This window comes from Vigna radiata, chromosome 10 (assembly GCF_000741045.1).
Source record: "Vigna radiata var. radiata cultivar VC1973A chromosome 10, Vradiata_ver6, whole genome shotgun sequence".
Taxonomy (NCBI): Eukaryota; Viridiplantae; Streptophyta; class Magnoliopsida; order Fabales; family Fabaceae; genus Vigna; species Vigna radiata.
In genome coordinates, this window is record NC_028360.1 from 14,221,267 (window position 1) to 14,240,694 (window position 19,428).

A 19,428-nucleotide genomic window follows, 5' to 3' on the forward strand; every position below is an offset into this window, starting at 1 on the left:
TTTATTATCATATTTTACTACTAATTCATTAAATACGTAATATGTATTTTATTCTAAAGAAAATGTATTCGATATGTATTTTATAGGCTTTTTTAAGTGATTAATTTATAGGCTAGTTGATTAGTTTACCTAATTGAAAATAAATTATTTGATGTGTTGGATTATATTGATTTTTTAAAAACTAACTTTGATTTGATTTTATAGAAGTAGTGTATGACTTAAATTGAAAACTTGTGATTTTTTCCTAATGTCTCAGTTAATTTCTAAAAACCAAGGTTATCAAATTCGCGAGTTTACGTAAACTCGTGAGAGTCGAGTAAACTCGACTCGTACACTCAACTTGTAAACTCGTAAGAATTTACTTTAGATGAAAAACACTATATAAATAATATCTTAATTCAAATAAGTCTACAAAATTATATAACTTTAAATAAATAAAATTTATAGATATATAGTTCATAAAAATAAATATTGTAAAACATAAATACTTGGATTATTGTCATTAATTTTGATGCATTTCATTAAATATATAATAAAGAAAGACCAAACGAACTTGTTTTTCTTAATTTTTCTCCCTTTCAAGTTCGTAGAATCGCTCCAAACTCGCAATTCTACACGATCCTACTGATTTTACAATTAATTCTACAGAGTTTACGCAGAAAAGAGTTTACTTCCGAATTAACTCGGAAGCCATGTCTGAGAACGTAAACTCGTAAGAGTTTAAGAATTAACTCGAGAGTTTGATAACCATGCTAAAAACAATAGTTTACATGATTAACATTTCGTTGTCGATACTATAATAGTCATATTTAGTTATTTGTTACTTTTAGTTCTAATAAGCTATAATAATACATTTAATCTATATTTTATTAAAATTCAGTTATCATAGATATGCATAATAGATAAAAATTTGTCATGTCAGTTTACAAGAATTATTTAGTTATTCGGATAGTTTTATCAAAAAAAAATTAATTCAATTAACTAGTCACTTTTTGGTTTCCAACTCCTAGTTTAATTTTTAATATTTAAGCTTCAGAACGTGTCAGTCGAAGAACATTCCGTAACTTCATTTACTAACAGTTGTATTCCAGTGTCCTCTTAGCCCAATATCGTCTACAAGGCTCTAGAAAAAATCTCAAGATCAATCACACAAAATTCAACAGTTTCACAATGGAGCAAACAGACATGACAATTTTAACAGCCCACGATAGGGTGAACAGTAAGTAATCGGGGCAGTAACAAGCAACAGATAAGAAGAATCATTTACGAGCTACAGAAAGAATGATGCAAATTTGTAGACAGATCTCTTTATTATCAGCTTTCAGTTATTCGAGTGAAATGAGATGAACATGATATTAAACTTACATAAAGAATGAAAGAGAAGAAAAAGAAACACTAAAGGCTTAAGGGTACCGACCAAAAAATTGGGGTTGTAGCTCTCTCTTGATTATGGATTAAAGAGCTTTCTGAAAGGACCATCTTTCCTGTCTTTGGCAGCTTCAGTTAGAGCTAGGAACCGCTTGAACCCAGTGGTGGCAGCTCCTCGTCCAAGTGCAGCAGCCCTAGTTAAAACATCCTCTCTCGACGCTATGAGTCCAACCGCAGAGGGGCTAGGTACTACAGGAGCTACTGGAGGAGCAGCTGGAACAATTGTAGGGGCAACCTGAGTTTGCTTAATTCCAGGCCCAAGTTTGTTGAAGTCATCAAGAATGCTTTGTTGATCAGCTTTTTTCAGACCCTGAAAACAACTCAAATCATCCACACATTACAAATCATACATTCAGTTGGATCTGAAAAACCAAATGATCTGCCTCATGTGATAGAATCCATAAGCAAAGCATGAACCATTACTGAATATTAACTAATATAGTTAATTGAAATATTGGTTTATTTTGTACATATTTTCAGTTGAATTTATGCACTGCATGCTCCTCATCAGTCCGATTCTTCAGCAATTATATCAGTACCTTCGTATAATCTATGTACTAGGGTAATAACACTTATGGCAAGGTTTGTAAATAGCAATGCTATCAATAGTGTATAACCGGTTATAATGTTGAGCAAAAAATCCGTAATAGAAGTATCGTAAATGGCATGACAGACAAATGTACACCCTAAAAAACCAACAAAAATGACAAATATATTGAAAATAGAATAATGACAAACTAGTATCATAATATTTATAAAATTCTCATGAATGTCATCACAAAGTCTTAAACGTGATTAAAAAAACACTAATATTTCATTAAGTAATTTGAGGATACATTGATTTGGTTTTGGGTGTTCGACGTTATCTTTAAGTGGAAAATAACTGGGAAAAATGTTTTAAAAGCGAAGGTGATAGGAGGCTAAAGGTATATGTGAGAAGAAACAGACGGGAGTAAGTAGTTTGTTAGTTAGTGGGTCATTAGCCGAACTGTTTTATCAGTTAGGAAGGGGGGACGTATCAGTTAGGAGGTCAAACTTGTATAAATAGCTAGAGAGGAGAAGGATAGGGACTTTTGGTTGATTCTTGTATCTGAAACAGACTTGTTAGTCTGCTTGGGGGGAGATTAGGCTCCCACGTTCCTGTATTCTTGTATTCTTTCTTGTTTCACAATAAATTAGAGGAAGTTATTCAGTATTCTGGTGGGTTTTGTGTGAGTTAAAGTGTGGGAAGCTTATAGGTTTCATTACTCGAGACCTATCATTTGGTCCGACCTGCCGGATTCGAACCAATTGGAGAGAACGCGAGGATGGAGAATGCAACGGAGGCAAGGCTTGAAGCCATTGAGATTACGATGGAGGGGATGAAGGCTGAATCGGTGGCGGTACGAAGGGACCTTCAACAAATAATGAAGATTTTGGGAACGCAAGGCCATCTCGGTCCTCAGACGGAAGGGAGTTCAGAAGATAGCTCCGTCAACGATAATCAGCACAAGGGACCCAGAGTGATCGGAGAGGGCGAAAATGGTGGAAAAGGGAGAGAACAGAAACCGTGGAGGAAGAGGGTAGAGTTACCGAATCGTTTTGGAAAGGGATTCAGAGGCACGGTGTTCGAGCGATTGGCCACTCTACGTCAAGAAGGCATGGTGGAAGAATTTGTTCGGAGTTTCAAAACGTTGATGGGGCAGACGAAAGGGGTACCGGAGGAACAGGTGTTAGGGTATTTCTTGGCTGGGCTACGGGAAGACGTGAAAGGACAGGTGCGAATTCAGAATCCTTCTGAATTAATGGAAGCGATGAGGATAGCGAGGGATGTGGAAGACGCGGCGCTGCGAGTTCAAGGGTGGCAAGCAAGCGGGTTTAAGACGAACCCATACGTTACGCGACCCATCGGAAATGTGACGCGAACAGATCCGGTGAGAACCGCGACGACCCAGGTGGTGAAAACGGAGGGTGGAGGAATCGCGAGAAGAGAGGGAGTGGCGTCGAACATGGTGACGAGAGGGAGTGTTGCGACGACAGGTGACGGTCGAACCAGGGCGGTCCGTAACTTGCCCTATCCCGAGTTCCTTAAGAGGCGAGAAGAGGGTAGGTGTTATCNATGTGGANGGCNCTTTGCCCCCGGCCACCGGTGCACATAGAAGAGCCTTAGGGTGTTGTTACTGGCGGAGGACGAAGACGAAGGGGAGACGGAGGTGATTGACGATACAGGGGAGAAGACGATGGAGTTATCAGCGTTTTCCGCTGAGGGGTGGACCGATCCGAGAACTTTGAAATTGATGGGAACGATAGGTGAACGGAGGGTGGTAGTGTTGATCGACAGTGGCGCCAGTCACAATTACATCAGTCGGAAGGTGATGGAGGAATTGGGATTGACTGTGACAGACACTCCGGCGTACTGCATAAGCTTGGGTGATGGCCATCGGAGGGAGGCGCGTGGTCGGTGTGACAAGGTAACGGTGCAGTTGGGGGAAGTCGACGTGGAGGAAGATTTTTACGTCTTTGATTTAGGAGGGGTGGATATAATTTTGGGAGTTGCATGGCTGGCCACCTTAGGAGAAGTGAGTAGTAACTGGGGTAATATGACTATGATTTACAAGGTGGGGGATAGGAGGATATGCATTAAGGGTGACCCATCCCTATCGAGACAGCTGGTAAAGGCTGAGTCACTGTTAAAAGTGGTGGAGGCAGAAGCGGGGGCCATGGTGTGGAGTTTAAGTAGAGTGGAGGCAGAAGATAGTAGTGAGTGGGGGACAGATTTGACCGTGGGACAGAGGGCAGAGTTAGTGACTCTGCTGCAGACCCACTCACACTTATTTCGAGGTTTGCATGGCTTACCTCCGACACGTGTCCAGCAGCACCGTATCCAGCTCAAGGAGGGCCATAACTCTATAAATGTAAGGCCTTACTGGTACCCACACCTCCTCAAAAGTGAAATTGAAAAGCAAGTTGAAGAAATGTTGAGAGCTGGAATAATCCGTCCCAGCACAAGTCCATTTTCGAGCCCAGTTATATTAGTGAAAAAAAAAGATGGAAGTTGGCGTTTTTGTGTGGATTATAGGGCGTTAAACAAGGCGACCATACCGGATAAATTCCCGTACCGGTGATAGAGGAATTATTGGATGAACTCACGGGTGCAAGGTACTTTTCTAAGATTGATCTCAAGTCCGGGTATCATCAGATACGTATGTAGGAAGAAGACGTGGCTAAAACTGCATTTCGCACCCATCAAGGACATTATGAGTTTCTAGTGATGCCCTTTGGCCTCATGAATGCCCCGACAACTTTTCAAAGTACCATGAACAGCTTATTGCGGCCCTATTTGAGGAAGTGGGTGTTAGTATTTTTTGATGATATCCTCATCTACAGCCCCANCTGGGAGGANCATCTGNAGCAGCTGAATCTGGTGATGCAAATGCTGGAACGGGATGGATGGGTGGCAAATCAAAAGAAGTGTGAGTTCGGGAGAAGAAAAATTCGTTACTTGGGCCATCAAATTTCAGAAGGAGGGGTGGAGATGGATGATGAGAAGGTAAAGGCCGTAAGAGAGTGGGAAGAACCCAGAAATTTGAAAGCGTTGAGAGGGTTTTTGGGCTTAACCGGATATTACAGGAGGTTTGTCGAGGGGTATGGCAAATTGGCCAAACCATTGACTGAACTATTGAAGAAAGGCAAATTTGAATGGAACGAAGGGGCGAGAGAAGCGATGAAGCAGCTGAAAAATGCGATGACTGCTGCACCTGTTTTGACTCTACCAGATTTTTCCCAAGAATTTCATATTGAGTGTGACGCGTCGAGAGTAGGAGTTGGGGTTGTGCTGACTCAAAATAAGAAGCCAATTGCGTTTTACAGCAAGGCTTTATCCGAGGGAAACCTCAGCAAATCCATTTATGAGAAGGAGTTGATGGCATTGGTCTTGGCCATTCAACATTGGAGGCCATATTTGGTTGGGAGGAGGTTCACGGTACATACAGACCAAAGAAGTTTGAAATATTTGATGGAGCAAAGGATCACTACACAGAGTCAGCAAAATTGGATGGCAAAATTGATGGGGTATGATTTTGAGGTGGTATATAAAAAGGGAAGCACAAACAGGGCAGCTGATGCCCTTTCGAGGAAGAATGAAGAAGAGCTGGAGGGGAAAGAGTTAAGGGCGATATCCAGGCTTTTTTGGCCAGATTTTGAAGAGGTTATCAAAGAAGTAGAGGAGGATGCAGATTTACAAAAGGTGATTGCTGACTTGAAACGGGATCCCAATTCACATGTGCCATATACGTTGGAAAATGAACGATTACATTACAAGGGTCGATTAGTACTGTCAGCCAAGTCAGTTTGGATTCCAAAATTGCTGGGTGAGTTTCATGTAACAAAAATGGGGGAACACTCGGGAATTTATAGGACTTATAGAAGGATAGCTCAGTCCCTGTATTGGATGGGCATGAAGAAGATGATAACAGAGTTTGTAACCAGCTGTGTGGTGTGTCAGCAGCATAAGTATCAAACATCATCACCACAAGGGTTGTTGCAACCTTTACCCATTCCTCAGGCAGTATGGGAAGAAATCAGCTTGGATTTTATTGTGAGACTGCCTAAGTCACAAGGATATGATGCAATCATGGTGGTAGTAGATAGACTGAGCAAGTACGCACATTTCATAGCGTTGAAACACCCATATTCAGCAAAGACCGTGGCTGATGTGTTTACCAAAGAGGTTGTAAGATTGCATGGGATTCCAGTTTCTATGGTGAGTGACCGAGACCCTTTATTTCTGAGTATTTTTTGGAGAGAGTTGTTTAAAAAACAAGGAACACAGCTCAAGATGAGCACAGCATATCATCCGGAAACGGATGGGCAGACCGAGGTTGTGAATCGTATAGTGGAGAGATATTTGCGTTGTTTTTGTTCTGAACAGCCCAAGAGTTGGTATTTGATGTTGCCTTGGGCAGAGTTTTGGTACAATACGAGTTATCAAGGGGCAGCCAGGTGTACCCCATTTGAGATAGTGTATGGCAGGCCTCCTCCTTCTTTCAGCCGTTTCATTCCGGGAGAAACTCCAGTTGAAGCAGTAGCTCAAGATTTGATGACCAGAGAATTTTGGTAAGAAAAAACAACTAATTCGTTCTAAATTTTTGTGAAGAAAAAAACAGAACTATGAAAACACAGCATCAACTAGACGAGGAAGAACAAGTGAAAAGGGAGAAGAAAAAAAAGAACAGAAAAACAAATGAGGAAGAAATAAACGGAAAAGAAACAAACAAAAAGGACAAGAAAGATGGGGGGGAAAAGTTGGTTTCATGGTCTAGGTCGTCGGAGCTTATGTCGCCAGGGAGGGTAAGTTTTTGCCATAGATAACTCAAAGGAGACTCGACGACCAAGAAGGCTGATTCTCTATTGCTTTCCAGGCTCATGGTTCTCGCTCTGTGAAGATTCACGTTCGTAAAATAGGGCTCTCCCCAAGAAGAAGATTCACGTTCTTAAACAAGGTCTCGTATTTAAAAATGGGCCGAGCCCAAAATGAAGATTTTAAAATCGAAAAATAAAGAAAAAAGCCGATATTCCGCCTTAGGAACGGTGAACCGCCACAGCACCACGTCCATGGCGGGTGCCACTGCAGAAATGGCGTAAGATGCCATAACCTTCAAAATAGTGGAAGGCAATGACTGACAAAACCACCACCATACAGTTATCGCGCGCAGCCATTTGAAGTAGATTATCTTAGAGCCGTTATTCCGCTACAGGCGTCACTACAGCACCACGTCCATGCGGAAGAAATGGCGTAAGATGCCATAACCTTCAAAATAGTGGAAGGCAAAACCGCCATCATACCGTTATCGCGCGCAGCCATTTGATAACAAACACTGGTTCGTAAGTAGATTATCTTAGAGCCGTATGAAACAGTCACAGCACCACATCCATGGTGGGTGCCTAAGGCAGAAATGGCGTAAGATGCCATAACCTTCAAAATAGTCGAAGGCAATGACTGGCAAAACCGCCACAGCACTACGTCCAATGGCAGGTGCCACGGAAGGAATGGCATAAGATTCCATAACCTTCAAAACCATACTGTTATTGTGCAGCCATTCGATAACACTGGTAAGTAAATTATCTTAGAGTATATATTCTGCCATAGGCACAGTGAAACGCCACAGCACCATGTCCATGGCAGCTGTCCCAGCAAAAATGGCTTAAGCTCCCATAACCTTCAAAGAAGTGGAAGGTGATGATTGGCAAAACCACCACAATACCTTTTTTGCACGCAGCCATTTGATAATACTGGTAAGTAGATTATCTTAGAGGACCCAAATTTACCGAAGTGTACCTAGGAGGAATAAAATAAGCAGAATAGCAAACATGGCAAGGAAATGGTGAGGATTTAAGCTAACAGACAGAGAAAAGTGGACATGAATTTGGTAAGATATGGGAAAGAGACTAGCAAACTATCGATGAACTTTTGAATCTTTTCAGTATTCCTTTTATGATTCTACCCGTGTAATTAGGATTACTACCACTTATTCTGTGACGACATAGCAGGGTTCCTATCAGATTACTTGTTATAACATTTTAATTTAGCAAAGATGACTGTTGAATTAGTGATCCTTGATCTTCTAGTGACAGATTTGCCAAAATTACTAATTTTCATAGATGGATTCTTCTAATGCTTCTATGTAAGCTCCTCAAGTTTGCAATATAACATTACTTCTTTCCTAAGGTGTAATGCGTTACTGAATCACTGATCCTTGATGGGCTACAGTCACGGATTTGTTAAATTACTAATTTTCACAAATTGATTCTTCCAAGTGTTTCCATGTAAGCTCCTCAAGTTTGCAACTACTTTCCTTAGATTTAATGTCCATTGAATTACCATCCTTGATCTGCTACAATGACAGATTTGATAAATTACTAATTTTCACCAATTGAGTCTCCTAAGTGCTTCTTTGCTAGCTTCTCAAATTTGCCATGTAACATTGTTGCTATACTTAGAGGATGACATTTGCTTATGACTGTTCAGCTAGAATTAATAAGCCTGATTGACAACGAACTGAATAATTTTATTCAATCGTGAACATAATCATAAATTTATTTCCTATATTTTATTTGAGCAGCCTTGGCAGAACCTCATCTCCATAATCAGAGATCCAGAACAAAGAAATAATGCAAAAACCAGCAATAAATCAACCAGAGATTTCGATAGAACAAGCAAATTCTAACCTTAAGCTCTAGGATGCGTTGGAACTCCATGGGTGTACCCTCAGGTAGCAATGCACGATAAGTATCTGCTACAGAATCAACTGGAGAAAGTATAACCTGATCACGGACATTCATACAAATTTTTCAGCAGGAATTAATTGGCTTTGATTGAGTTTTAGGTTGAAGTATTTTTCTATTAATAAATTCCTTCAGATGTCTTTAACACCAAATAAGCTATAACCCAAACACAAAATTAATTTTACATGATAACATTTTACTAATAAATGCACAACAAACCTTCAAAAGGGCCTCAGCTTTGCTCATCTCACGGCTCACAAACTTGGAATAACTAGCAGCACCTGATGTCTATCACAAAAAAAAAAAAAACAGTTAGTCTAAGGAGATAAACCAGTGACAAGCATGTAACAAATTTATAATTAGAGATGCAAAAACAATGTCATTTTCACTATTAACTTATTTGACAATGGATTCTAGACTGCTTGAAGATAGTTTTCTCAACGCAATGCAATAAAGCTCATGCGTCATAAAATAGCTGGTTGATCAAGATAGTCACATCAGTCAGATTATTATTGTTTCCTACTTGGTCTCCGAGTTAGGCAACCAAATCTTATCTCACTATCCTAGCACCTCTCATTTTAATGAACTGTAATGCAAATTAGAGTACAAACCGTGTATTGTTTGATATTTAAGCATTACTACCAACAGGAAGGTAGATTCTTTAAGCATGGACTCAGATGGATAACCAACAAAATCTGAAATATCAATTTCTATTCACTTCGGTTTGACTCTAAAATATCAATTTCTAGTCCAGGTTTGTGTGTATTTTATCTCTGAAATTTTATTATCAATAAATATCGTCCATCCCAAAACTAGAGCTGGAAATATAGAGTTTCTTGTAAAAGAGGCAATTTCACAGTAAAGTGAAAATTCCCGGAAAAGAAAAACTTGAAAAGTGAAGTTGTCAAATTAATATAAGCAAGGGAACAAGGGACATGGACATCAGAACAGCAAAGGTTATCATGATGGTGATATTTCTTGTAGTACAAACAGCATACCAAGTTATATTTAAGCAGTAGAAACTATTGAATACAAATTGATATCACCTGTCTACCAAGGGAAGGAACTTCAAGAAGAATCGTCTTAACAGCTTGGGTATCCAATAGCATCTGCAGAAATCAGTTCATTAGCTTATTAACATCATAAATTTGGTTGCAAGACCTCCTTGGAAGCTTAGATTATTATCATTACAAAAAGAAGCAAAGGACTTTTCTTACTAGATCAAATATTTAATTGTAGTCATGATACAAAATATAAAAGAATTATTGCGTTAATTTTAATATATGAATTTCATGTTATTATTTAAGATATTAATATATTTATTATTTTTATGGATTTTATCTTTGATAAGAAATCTAGTTTAAGGAACTTTTTATTTTAGTAAGACCATATACCTAAATATGATTTATTTTGGATTTTTTTTTCATTTATGATTTATTTGGGTGATAAATACCTTTAAGGTGTATTATGTAATTAAGTCATTAGCATAATTGTACGTTCTTTATCCAGAGAATATATGAAAACTTGAGTCAACGGAGCACTCCACCCAAAAAGGAACAATCTAGGATCAGGGGAACACCCAGCCAAATGTAGTACTCTTTTTGTTCATTTGTTTGTGGTGTACCTTACAAAGAGGAAAACTCTGGGTTATACACTTTACCGGCTAAAATATCGTGTTGGCGAACATTATGGGCTCTAAAGTCTAAATCTTTTTCAGGTATAGACAAGAGAAATGCCTCTATTCATTAAATTATCATTTAAGTGTAAGAATGAAGAAATTTTAATTTAAAAACTTTCAAAAGAGAAAGTCAGAGACATCATGCAATTAATAACCATCTTCTGTGTTGGACATTTTAAAGGGTTCTTCATAGGGATCTGATTAGGGTATTTAAGAGGTCCTTCGTTCCTTTCTTTAATTTTAATTTTGGGTTTTGGAAGATACCTTGTCCTCTGCATAGTACTTCCATTCTAATAAATGTCTTTATCCATAAAACATAAACCAGCTCGCAAATAAGAACCTGTCAAAAACTATGCTTTGACTTTACCACTCGTGTAACTGAAGGAATTAAAAAAATAGTCAGTACCTGTTGAGCTCCAGTTTCTGATATTTGTTTGCACTTGAAAATGTTAGAATAAAAGCGTGGACCAAGAGATGATGCAAGCTGCGGATTAAAATAAAATATCAGATTAAAAAAAGTTCAAATAACTGCAGACCATGTGATTACTAGGGATGCTTGAAGAAACAAACTATCAGGAGATATTATCAAGAATAAACTTCAGAAGATATTTCAGAAACAATTGAAGATGAATATGAAATAAAAGAACGGCAAATTCAAAAGAAAAGATTATATTATAAAAAATATAATGTATACTTGATTAATTATAAAACTGTAAGTATTATGATAGAAGAGAAACTGTCCTTAGCTTTCACATAAAAAAACCAAAGTTACATGTAGTTAATCTGTGGTATAGAGATCACCTTGTCCAGGAAGAACTGAAAGTAGATGGGTGAAAGAAGACTTCCAAGTGCAGGAATGCTAGTGGTTAAGATCGAATTTATGGCATTAACATACCTGCATGACAATAGTACAGTTACACTAATGAACTTTATCACAAGATATATAATAATTCGTTAAATTTTATTAAGGAATTCTACTTACTCTGATTGATCACCAACACTCTCAAGGGTACCCCAAGGCACTCGGGTCATTGCAGCCATTTCAATGTCAAATTTAGTTTCCAGACCATGCACCAAGGTCACCAATGATTTTGTTATAACGGCTGAGAACTCATCCTGTATATATCTCCGTTAGAATGAGAGCTGTAGAAAAAAAAAACACTTACTAAGAGAGAAGGTATTAATACCTGCACTTCAGACATATCCACCCCTTCGGCATATTGAGGGTCAATTATTTTAGACACGCTTTCAGCCAGTTCACCAGCCTATCAAGTACAAAGCTAAATGTCAGTAAATCAGGCTTCAGGCATTTACTCATTATCAAGTGGATGAAAAAGGTAAAAGAAACCAACCGTTTTGTGGCAATATTCTGCTGAATTTACAATGTAACAAATCACTCTTTCGTCCCTATCAGATGTCTGTTCAAAATTTCCAGAGAATAAAAACACACATAATAAAAGCTGTTTGACAGCATTAATATGCAACTTCTCACTATGATGCATAACCAGTTGCTTTGAAAATACCTTTATTTGTCCATCCATGCCTGTGGCTGCTGCAACAATTCCAGTTCCCCCCTTTGGGAGTCTAGCAAAGAGCTTTGTAGCATATGCTTTGAGAACTCTTTGGAAAACCTAAAGATTGAAAGTGAATAAAGTCATAAACTGCATGAAGCTAGACCCATTACAATCCAGTATGCACTGCAATTGAAAATCAATTTACTTTCAGCCACAAAGTTAAAAAATACTACTTTTAATACTTCAAAACTTAAAACACTATAAGCAAAAGATGACAGATCCTTCTTACTAATTTTTCTACCACATTCAACTACACTTTATACTAGCATAAGCTAAAACAGGCAACTTTTGTGTCATCACTTAATTATATCAAACAGTTCTGCAAAAGAACATGCTGTTTAACCTGATATAAGGCATGATACTCAGGATCAGATAACTCACTTTTTGTCTTCTCTCTTTTTATTTTTGAAAGGAAAAAAAAAATAATTATAAGATATAAAATATGTAGGAGGAAAATAATATATTATCTTAAACACTAAAAAAACACTTTGAACAACCAGAGTGGACTCTTGATTAACACATTAACAATAAAAGGTAATAACTTCTAATCAAACTGAAATGTGAGGAAAACACTACATTATTAAGCTTCATTAAGAGAGGTGCATTAAAATAATAACAACATTGTAAGGACTAATGATATTACAAGACTCACTGAAACAATGCCTATTTTTCTGCTTCTTTTACTAGTGTTCTCAATTCAATGAATCCCGTCTTTAACAGAGTCCAAGTAATTGTCATACTTGAGTCATCACAACCACTAATCAGAAAATAGATGGAATGGAACCCTTCAACTTTATTTGAGCAAGGATTTTTTTTTCTTTATCAGTGAAGTTCATTTGATACAAGTAAATAGGTTGACATATATTTTTATTTCAATGGACATTATGAGCAATAGTCCAAAATTTGGACACAAACAATAGTATGCCATTATATTTTGATTGCAATGGTTAAACAACTATCATAACAAGGAAAATAAAAAGGCAGAAAATCAATTAAAAGCTTATGCATTATCACTTCTTATATAAAATAGAAACATTAAACTAAAAAATTATAAAACTTTACCTTCAACAGATTGAATAGTGTCTGGTTCTTTGTTAAAGCACTGCATCTCTTCAAGCTTCTCTTGATAATAAGAAACAACTATGTAGCACGACACAGAGAAATCAAGTAAACACAAAGCATATAAAAAACTGATTATGAAAGGGGCAAAAAAATATTTAAGCTATTTGGCCACATTAGTCTTTCACAACAGCTAATCAGATACCGGCTATAAGAACTTCTAAGAGCTGACAAGACATGAAATAATAGAGTCAAATTACACTGCTCTAACATAACCTGCTAAGAGATTGAGGGACTCACCTGCATGCTACTGGATAAAACATTACTCTGACTTCCCTCCTCAATATCCCATGTCTCTTCCTATAGTGGATGAAACGTTTAATCAAGATTAAAAAAATAAGCAAATCACAGAACACCTCTAAAAGGTGATACACAAATTACCTGAACTAGTTTCTCCAGACTTTCCATTAGCGTCTTCTCTTCCAATTCTACATATACTGTTAAGTGAGGCTCAAAGCAAGATGAAATAATTCCACGGAAGTTGAACTGTCCAAACAACACAAATGTATGTCAGGTTTGTCTTGGAAAAACAGGCCAATAGGAATAAAATGAGAAAACCTCCAAGAAAGCCACAACTACAACCAACAGTATGTGTGAAATCAAGAAAATATAATCCACAAAATTCTTGGGTTTCTATTATGGAGAAAAAGTAATAGAAAATAACCTTGAGTCGAGATTTTTTAAACTAAAAGCAATGTCATAAGGTATAATACAACCTTTTTTTGGGGTGTAAGAAAGTACTAAGTATGTTGTGTCACAAACTTAACTAGGAATTATTGCATAAAGAGCCACACAGTAGAAAACAGTGACCAAGAAAGGAAAGAAAAAAAATCACTGAAAGGAAAACCAAAAAGGTTAATTCCTAAAGCATTTATATCATCATGACAGCTTATGTACTTAATCTATAAAATCAATTATATAAATTGGACAGTAGTCAAGTGAGACCGTACCCCAGCTCCAGGCACTGCCAAATCTTTAGTTCCATCTTTCTCCTATTTATACAAAAATTAAAACATGACAATCAGTTGATGACTACAATTTTGAAAGGAGAAGAAAATAACTTATAAATAAGCACTGTTAACTTCAAAAATTTATAAAACATACTTCAGTGTCACCTCCTTGATGTGCAGCAAGCTTTTTTTCATACTTCTTCCGGATATCCGAGGCACTATTACTAGAATTAGTCCCCCTGCCAATTTCTTCGATCTCATTTGCAATTTCTCTGTTTTGGGTGCCTCCCCCAAATTTCTCAGCCAATTCATCCTCAAACTCTAAAGTTCTTTGTAAAGCCTGCAAGAAATTGACAGATGAAACACCAAAATAAGACAAATGTAAGGGTTTTCATCTGAAATACAAAATAGACAGCTTTTGTACATTGTAACCAGCCTCTGTAATATAACATAAGAACATCCATTGACAGATATATTGTAATTAAAGGTCCTGGAAATGGGAAATGGATACAAAACCGCATCATCAGTATTGTATTACTCAATGGCTTACCAATAACAAGGTTCCAACATCTGGCTTTTCCTTTAGATTAGCAAGAATATCCTCAAGTTGTTTTCTGTAAAAACAAGTATCATAAACACAATAATGGTTTTCTATACAATAACCAGAACTAAATTTATTACATTTGAAATGACAATATTCTGTAAAATGCTTAATTCCATCACAACTTTTTGCAAAACCATAACATAAAATATACAACAAAACATCCAAAAACATTTTTGTAAGTGATCGGAAATTCATTGTCAGACGGAAGGATAATGAGGTTCAAGTAACACTCCCAAACTGCCGCAATACCATTTATTCATATTCAATAAATTAGAATGTCATTTCTCAACAAACAAGGGGTAAACCTGTTTTACTGTGGCCATGGTTTCTTTAATGGAGAAGGCGTGAATATTGTCATACAACTTATATTAAGATGGTTTGCATAAACAAGTAAATAACATACCTCGTCTTCTTGCAAAATAAGATACAGAGCCGATAAGAAACATGCCATGAAAGTGGAAAGATTTTCCAAATTTCTTCATTTGATCTCATTCGGCGCTTAATCCATGCATATCTTCGTTCGGTTTTGTCCAACTTCGCAAGCTCTAAAAATGTTGAAAAAGATAACCAAATATAGAAATTTGACAAGAACCCTCTGAATAAATTTATACAATTAATGTAGCACATGAATCAAACATACCAGCTCCTTCAAAAATTTGTTCATACGAAGTAAGCTCCCTATTGCAGAAATTATTTACCAATTCTTCCCTTACAGAAGGCTCTAATGCATCAACAACCAGGCAGGCATCAGACAACTGCTGTAGCAAATTAGTTTCTTCTGACTCCTTTCCAGTACCTAAGCTGAGACAAAACCAGAAAATTGAGGAAGCCAGTTACACATGGCCTCTTTGGATCAAACAGCTTCTACAACAAGTAAGGTTAATAGCAAGTCATAAAAGAAATATTAGGAAAAAATAATAGTTGAGCAATCTAAACGAACATTATATATATAGTTCATATTATAGTGCCAGTAGAGATGATTTCCAAACAGAGCAGAAGATGGAAATCAGTAAGAATAATATACCTAGAAAAATCAGAAAACACATGTGACTTGAGTATTTGCTTGATATTCTTAAACTTCTCCCTCAGTTCCATGATCTTCGGGATATCCCTATAGGCCTCAAAATGACTACATAACTGGTTCACTGCCTGAAATACAAGATAACAGTATGAATAAATCGATAGACAAACAAAAGCAAGAAGTTGAGTTTACAGAGAATAAGCATAACTTTCTTATCAAATATATGAAAAAAGGACCATAAACCATGATCAAATACTGAAGACCAAATAAACTAAAGAAGACTTCTAAAGTATAGTATTTGGGCAAATTATTGCACTTGGCATCAGGTTTAACCACCACTTTCTGGATAAATTAAGAAATAATAGCTTAAGCACTTTCAGGAAGCTGGAAAAAATAAACAATTATTTCTTCAAAATAAGTTGAAGCATATCTGTATTTGATAGTAGATGGTTTTAATTTTGAAAAAATCATTCCAGTTAAAATTGAATCTGAAGTGAAGTGATTTATGTTTGGGAACTTAATGTCTCAAAAGTAAGTCTGTAGTGAAACTTAATATCTAGTTCTCAACTTAACACAAAAGTTTCTTATTTTAGAATCATGTTTAATCATATCTCGCAGTTTGAAACATAAACCATAAGCTTTTCCAGATATGTGTATGTTCAGTAATTACAAAATTCAGGCAAGCTGAAACCACATGCTTAGCTGCTGCATTAATACACACAGTAGCCTAAACAGCAATAACAATGACAAATAACCAGGCCATATCCCCCCACCTGCAGATACAAATTCAAAGCAAAAAAGGGGTGTACACCCAGAAGCAAAAATCAATATCAAGGGGATTGATATTAGAAAAACAATTGGTAAATCTAATGAGGTTTCGTTACTAGAGCTGAAACATCCAACAGCCTATTTGTAACTCCTCCCCTTCTCCCCAAAATTAAGCAAAAGCCAATTTGCTATACATCCTTAGAAGATCTAGCGATGAGCAATGATAGAACCTTCTTATGATAAAAGTTCTATACGTTGTCCACTCTTTATCATTTGACTAAGGTGAATTAAATGTGGAAGATATTTTACAAGGAGACACCTTTGCGGGGAAGACACCATATTAAATCACTTTACTTTTCATAAAAATTCTCTGAATATCTACAATGACAGAGATGCCTTCGTATACATCACAACAACTACATTTCCTCTTCAATACAAAATGAAATATGTCATTTGACTCAATCAATGATCCTTTAAAAATTCTTTAGTGAATTAATTTCCCTTGTTTACCACTAGATGTTGAACAAGAAAAGATATGCAAAAGCAAAACAATCAAATATTATTATTTAAAATCAATGATTTGCAGAGGCAACTGAAAGCCTCAAACTGCTAAATAACTAATAAGCAAACCCCACTAACAGGTTCCAATGCAAATACATCCTACACTAACACAATAATCAGAGATATCAACAGTTAATCACACAAATGCGGACAATGCGATACACAACAGTAAACCGTGCAGGAATTATATTGGATACCTCCAGCTGTGCAGCTGCCTCTTTATACTGACGCTTTGAAGCCATCACTTGAAGCTGTTCAACAGCAGAGACTGCCATATAATAGGTAAGTTTGTTGAAGTATAAAAAAGCTTCTACGCGTCAAAAAATGTATAAAGCATGCAACAGCCTATAGAACAGAGGCGTAAAAGCAAGATTTACCTAGCATTGTAAGACGATGCAGTGCAGTAATTGTGGTAGTTATATGCTTCTTCGCGAAGTCCAGTTTCTTAATGTCACGGCATATTTCTTGAACCATTGTCTCACTCTGCACAGCTTTAGTTTTTATCTCTCGGATCTTATACATAAGCTCCTGCATTCACAGAGCAAGGCACTGATAAAACGCACGCGAAACACAAAGGTCGAAGCAGGAAACTAAACTACTTCCCACGCGCGCATACCTCGACGGCACGTGTGGCGGCGGCGAGATCTTCCTTCGCCTTAGTTCCTGAATTGCTCTGAAATCAGAGAATCGGAGGTATGAGAGAGCGAAAACGACGGAACAAATCCAAACCAGGCAATGATAATTGAAGAGATTTTAACACCTGTTGGCGAACGGCGGTGAGGATTCCAGCATCTACGGTGCGAATCTCGTTCTGGATTTTCTGCATCAGCGGCTCCACGCCGGAGAGAGACGCCTCTGCATAGCGAAACGCGGATTTGATAAGCGAAACGTTGGAATAAAAGCGTTGCAAGTGAGATTGAGATTTGTGGCGTACCGTTGGGGAACATCTGGTTGATGTACTCCAGAGCACTTGACTTGTCCATTGGTGAGGGCAAGAATGAGCTCAATCAGAAATGCATGAACGACGATGGCGATGTTAACGTTCGGATCTCTAGATACGCGTGTTCGACGCCATTGATGCTCTTCGATTTCTGGTGGATCCGATTGCAGAAGTGTCTGCTTCAACGCTGGTGATACTGCTACTTTTCGTCTTCTTCTTCAACCTCTGGACACTGCTCTCTAATACATCAGACTCCGAGGACTCCTACTGAAAATTTCATTAGAACAAAAAAAATAAAAAATAAACTAAAATGTTATTACTTAAAATCTATATCTACAATTTAATTTATATAATTTAAATAACTTGTGAATTAATATATATTTTTTTAAAAAATATGCTAACACTTTAAATTATTGCTTATATTTTTTTCAATTTCATATGTTTTATGTAAATTATGCTGTCTTTAAACATGGTTGATCAAATTAATTTAATGGATGTCTTTTAATTTTTTATTTTTTTCACAATGTCTACATTATCACCTACAAAACACATTTTTTATTAAAAATCACTCATTATTTTATATACTAATGATATTTAACTTAACTAACGATAATATCATTCTTATATTAACATGTTAAAATAAAAATAAATAAAGGATTAAATAATAGTCTAATTTTTTTTACAAAAATTTAATTAAAAATAAATTTATCATCAACTTTAAAATCAAGTAATCCTAGACTAAATAAGGAGTTAAAATAAACATTAATCAGATAATACAATTTGATGTCAAAAATTATTTAAATCCTTTTATTATAATAATAAAACTAATGACTTTTATTATTAATAATTTATTAAGGACCTTAATACATTAATTTGCTAACTTTTTCTATTTCTCTTTTCATTTTGACATGGTTATATTGCAAGCCACACTACTAACATGTCTATTTGAAAAAGAAGGTAAAACAAACATTTATCACTTTTCTTCATAAGCTCTAAACATTTATTAATTTAATTTATTTGACATGAAGTTACACATTTTTGTAATGTATTAGTTTCGATATTTTTTCATATTATCACGTATATAATTTTCCTTTATATGTATTTGGTTTAGTATATTTTGTACATATTGATATAAAAAATAATAAAGTTTTTTCATATATAGTACGTTGTTTGTCTTGTATTTAAAATGTATAACTTCTATATTTAAATATATGTAATTGTTTTTTATCTTCATTTATATTATTACGTGATGATTCACATGGTTTTTCAAAATGTTTTATATCTTAAATGTTAATTGCAGCAATTAATCCAAGTATTAACTTGTATAATTAAAGAAAGTAACATTAAGAACATCAGAAATCCAAAGAGAGATAAATAAGGTAAAAAATTATCTAAGTGACTCATCTTAAGATTGAATATGTAATGAAAGTAGTATGCCAAAATTTTTAACTCTCATGAGCATTGTGATGTAGTTGTTTGAATTCCTGAAATATACTATTAATGCTTCCAGTTGTAGACTTTT

The 19,428-nt window shown here is 36.2% G+C and overlaps 1 protein-coding gene across 1 annotated transcript; it reads right to left on the bottom strand.

The window, feature by feature from the left end:
- Positions 1-1,250: 1,250 nt before the first annotated feature.
- On the bottom strand, positions 1,251-18,190 carry LOC106775802 (vacuolar protein sorting-associated protein 53 A). The gene is made up of 24 exons (XM_014663001.2): positions 17,901-18,190; positions 17,727-17,821; positions 17,583-17,639; positions 17,344-17,494; positions 17,164-17,234; positions 15,641-15,765; positions 15,257-15,417; positions 15,020-15,161; positions 14,563-14,626; positions 14,167-14,352; positions 14,013-14,054; positions 13,444-13,548; positions 13,303-13,362; positions 13,006-13,083; positions 11,893-12,000; positions 11,722-11,787; positions 11,557-11,634; positions 11,352-11,485; positions 11,171-11,264; positions 10,776-10,853; positions 9,738-9,800; positions 8,911-8,979; positions 8,635-8,730; positions 1,251-1,738 (listed from the first exon to the last, which is right to left on the bottom strand). Exons 1-24 carry the CDS (start codon positions 17,947-17,949, stop codon positions 1,448-1,450), a joined length of 2,463 nt encoding a protein of 820 aa, XP_014518487.1. The 5' UTR covers positions 17,950-18,190; the 3' UTR covers positions 1,251-1,447.
- Between the last annotated feature and the right edge of the window lie 1,238 nt (positions 18,191-19,428).

Coding starts and splice junctions, on each gene's coding strand:
- LOC106775802 (XM_014663001.2), bottom strand. CDS start 17,949: ATGGACAAGTCAAGTGCTCTGGAGTACATCAACCAGATGTTCCCCAAC. Junction 15,766..17,163: donor AGGCAGCTGCACAGCTGGAG/GTATCCAATATA, acceptor CTTGTATTTCAG/GCAGTGAACCAGTTATGTAG. Junction 14,055..14,166: donor ATCAAGGAGGTGACACTGAA/GTATGTTTTATA, acceptor TTGTATAAATAG/GAGAAAGATGGAACTAAAGA.